Here is a 3788-nt window from a genome sequence, read left to right as displayed (position 1 = left end):
CAAATTACATAAGATAAAATGCAAAAATAATATACAACTGCAAGAAATTTAATTACATACATTGTAGTAGTATGCATTACATAATTGGCCCTGAAAAGGAGAAAAGCATCTATAAGTGTATTCAAAAGAAAAGCTGCAACTTACTGGATACCACTTATACAAAACTATAAATAACTGCTGCCACATGCACTAGTCCATATAGCTATATATAATGTGACAACTATGGACAAAATGATGCAATAGAACTGATGAACAATAGTGTTTGGCAGATAGATGAACTCTCATTAACTGGTTGTGACCATGTTGAGTGACAATCCGTGCCATCACTGGACAGATCACATGGTCAGTAAAACCTTGTACTATATACCATCAACTACACAAATGATGACAGAAGCATACAAAGCTAGAGTGCCTGAAACCCTGAAACCCTGAACATGGATGACTACAAAAGGCTAGAGACCCTGAATCCCCTCAATCCCTGAATGTGAGAAACCATGAAAAATTCCTTGAGATCAAGGGTAATAAACGAGTCTCTTCGTAAACTCAGAGGACTCGTAACTCTTTCTCCTCCTCTTGAGGAACTTGATGAAGTATTGGCTGTGATGTTTACTGGACCTTGTCAACCTACCAAAAAAGACCTTCAACATACTCCATTGCTGGTCCATCGAAAGCAGATTTCAAAAGCACTGGAGTGGTTAAAATTGAACCATTCTGACTACTTTGACATCAGAATATCACAGGAGAATTTGAGCCAGTACCCTTTGAGTGATGCACCAGTCACTTCAGTCAACCCCCAAGTACTAACCACTAGCTGGGATAAAATGGCAAATGATCCCAGCTAAGAGTAAGGTGGTGGATGGATCTTTTGGGACCCTGAATACCAAAAGATCCTTCCAGAATGATCCTGTCATGTATTAATTTTTGTCCACTGTCACACCAAAAGATCCTTTCCCTGCATCCAAAAAGATCTTTTTCCTGTCACGTATATATTTTTGTCCATTGTCACACAATCAGAATTATCCTTTTGATATCCCATCGTCACGTATATATTTTTGTCCACTGTCACATGTACAAAATTATTTCTCCAATCTAAAAGATCTTTTACTCCATTGAAAAGATCTTTTCCAGGTCACGTATCTTTTTTTTTGACCAATAGTCACAGGAGTGTCTGGGGTCCATATTTCAAAAAATCACAAGTTTTTTGTCTTGCTTCCTGACCTTCATCAGGGTCTGTAAAGGCCTATATCTGCTTCCAATGATGAGCTCAGTACTTCTCAGTCCCCCACAGATTCCTGCAGGACTACACTATGATTTTGGTAATTTTGAGTTGGAGTAAAAATTCTGTCAAGTCCTCAGAAATCCAGGAAACTGTCAGGCACTATCTTCAGGGTGTACTGTAGGGTCCATCCCCAAAAAGGTATAGTTTGACCAAATAGTGAAGAAAAACAAGATAAAGATGAATCTATTTGTCAGGGTCCATGTAAGGGATGTTGGTCACATGACTAATTACCAAAAATGGTCAAAATGAAAGTTATAGCCCTACACCATAGCTTCTTGAATGTGTTTGAATTATATTCTGAAGTGCTCCTGTTATGGAGATATGAAGTAAAGAAATTTCAAAAGTGTCGTGTTTTTTTTTGTTTTCTGCATTTTTCTCCACAAAAACAAAACCAAATAATATGATTTCAGTATATTTGGAAAGCTAAGAGAAAGGGCTACAATTATTGTATCGTGNGAAAAATGACAAANAAAGGAAGGTGCATGCCCTAAAAGGGAAACTGATGCTGACAGACAACANAGGTCAGTATAGACTACACAGTTTACTGATACACTACAAAGTTATGGTTAGGGTTGAGTAAAAACTAGGGTTAGGGTCAACTACACACTAGAGTTAGAGTTGAATACAAAGCTAGGGTTAGGGTTGAATACAAGCTAGGGTTAGCTAAGGTTGAATACAAAGTCTACTGATAAACTAGAAAAGACTACAACAGTTAGACTTAGCCTACCAAATTAGGGGTCAACATTGACTACAAAGTTTATCAATAGATCACAAAAGACTTACAAAAGTTGGGCATGGATTACAAAGTTGGCTGATAGACTACAAAAGACTACACAAGTCAGACTTACACTACAGAGTTAGGGTTAGTGTTGATCACAAGCTAGGGTTAGGGTTGACCACAAGCTGGGGTTAAGGTTGACAACAAAGTTTACTGACAGACTACAAATATTGGACTTATATTACCAAGTTAGGGTTAGAGTTGACTTCATAGTATACTAATAGACTACAAAACACCTCAAGTTAAGGTTGACTATAAAGTTTACTGATAGACTACAAAAGTTGGACTTACACTACAAAGTTAGTGTTAGAACCAACTTCAAAGTTGACTACAAAGTTCAGCTTAGAGTTGACTACAAGATTTACTGATGGACTCCAAAAGAATACAAAAGTAGGATATAGACTGCTTCTTAGCCTACAAAAGTTTGTAGTGTTCACTTTTTGGGACTACAAAACTTGTAGTCCACTTTTCTGACATGTATATAGTTATAGTGTTCTTGACTATATATAGGTTTATGGAAATGTAGTTGAAGGATTGACATGACATATTGCCATTCCTGCATAATGAGTTGTCAACATCATGCACAAGTTGTCTTTCACATCAGAAGAGGCTACTATACTTTCATATCAATAGCTACGGTTCTGTCTCAAAACAGAGTCAATATTGATATGAGCTCATGGATGATGGGCTGATTGGTTCTGCGGGATGAGTTGTTGACATCATGCACAAGTTGTCTTTCACATCAAAAGAGGCTATTCTATGCTTTCATGTCATATTGGAGGCTAAAACAGCTACTCTTACCTTCATATCAATAGCTGCTGTTCTGTCTAAAAACAGAGTCAACTTTGATATAAGTTCATAGCTACTGTTCTGTCTAGCTACTGTCCTGTCTAATTACTGTCCTGTCTCAAAACAGAGTCAACTTTGATATAAGTTCTTTCAGGGCCATAGTACTGTATAAATGATGGGCTGATTGGTCCTAGCATATATTCTTACTTTTAACAACAAAGTCAGGTCATGATGTAAGCTCACTATGTCTTGAGATAGAACACTAGTTGCCAATATGAAAGCATAAAATAGCTTCTCCTGATATGAAAGCCAACTTGTGCATAGTCTCAACAACTTATGATGCAGGAATGGCAACTTATGAAGTCATGTCAACTCTTCCACTTCAGTCACCCAGTGCCAACTGACTATTAGTCATGCAAACTCCACGTAAGTTACATGACTAAATGTCATAGACCATATCTATATTCTAGATATATATGGGTCCTAGAAAGCCCTGAAATCTAAAATATATTCTTGAGACATGGACCCTGAAATGTCACACAAAAATTATAATGTCTGTGTCACACCCCCAAAATATATTTTGCAAGTGAAATGCAGTAAGGATATATTTTTGGTGAGTGGACCCTGAAATGTCACTGTCACACCTTAGAAATATATTTTTGCCCTGGTTTGGCCTTAGGATATATTTTGTGAATCTGATGTGGTAAGGATATATTTTTCTGGTCTGTAGGGGTGTCAGGGGTCCTAGTTTCAGCAAAAAAACTTGTGATTTTTTTGATGTCTGTGGTATATATTGTGGAAGATTGTGCAATGATTTCCACTATGTCTGGCTTGTGCTTCCAGTATGTAGATAGCAATAAGGGCATCAATAGCATATGTGATCTACCTGAGTTGCTTAAATATTATCCAATGAATACAGTTCATATTACAGATTCTTTTAGC

At 37.1% G+C, this 3788-nt stretch overlaps 2 protein-coding genes across 2 annotated transcripts; one reads left to right on the top strand and one right to left on the bottom strand.

Moving 5' to 3' along the window:
- Positions 1-494: 494 nt before the first annotated feature.
- On the top strand, positions 495-842 carry LACBIDRAFT_318602 (uncharacterized protein; the record flags this gene model as incomplete). The annotated part of the gene is made up of 1 exon (XM_001890451.1): positions 495-842. The coding sequence occupies one exon, from the start codon at positions 495-497 to the stop codon at positions 840-842; it is 348 nt and encodes a 115-aa protein (XP_001890486.1).
- Positions 843-1938: 1096 nt separating this feature from the next.
- Positions 1939-2864, bottom strand: LACBIDRAFT_335584 (uncharacterized protein; the record flags this gene model as incomplete). The annotated part of the gene is made up of 8 exons (XM_001890441.1): positions 1939-2002; positions 2063-2098; positions 2128-2159; positions 2216-2218; positions 2243-2282; positions 2349-2471; positions 2495-2613; positions 2859-2864. The coding sequence occupies 8 exons, from the start codon at positions 2862-2864 to the stop codon at positions 1939-1941; spliced, it is 423 nt and encodes a 140-aa protein (XP_001890476.1).
- Between the last annotated feature and the right edge of the window lie 924 nt (positions 2865-3788).

This window comes from Laccaria bicolor, genomic scaffold, assembly GCF_000143565.1.
Source record: "Laccaria bicolor S238N-H82 LACBIscaffold_97 genomic scaffold, whole genome shotgun sequence".
In the NCBI taxonomy this organism is placed as follows: domain Eukaryota; kingdom Fungi; phylum Basidiomycota; class Agaricomycetes; order Agaricales; family Hydnangiaceae; genus Laccaria; species Laccaria bicolor.
Note: the sequence above shows the minus strand (reverse complement) of the source record. Positions and strands in the feature narration are given on the sequence as shown.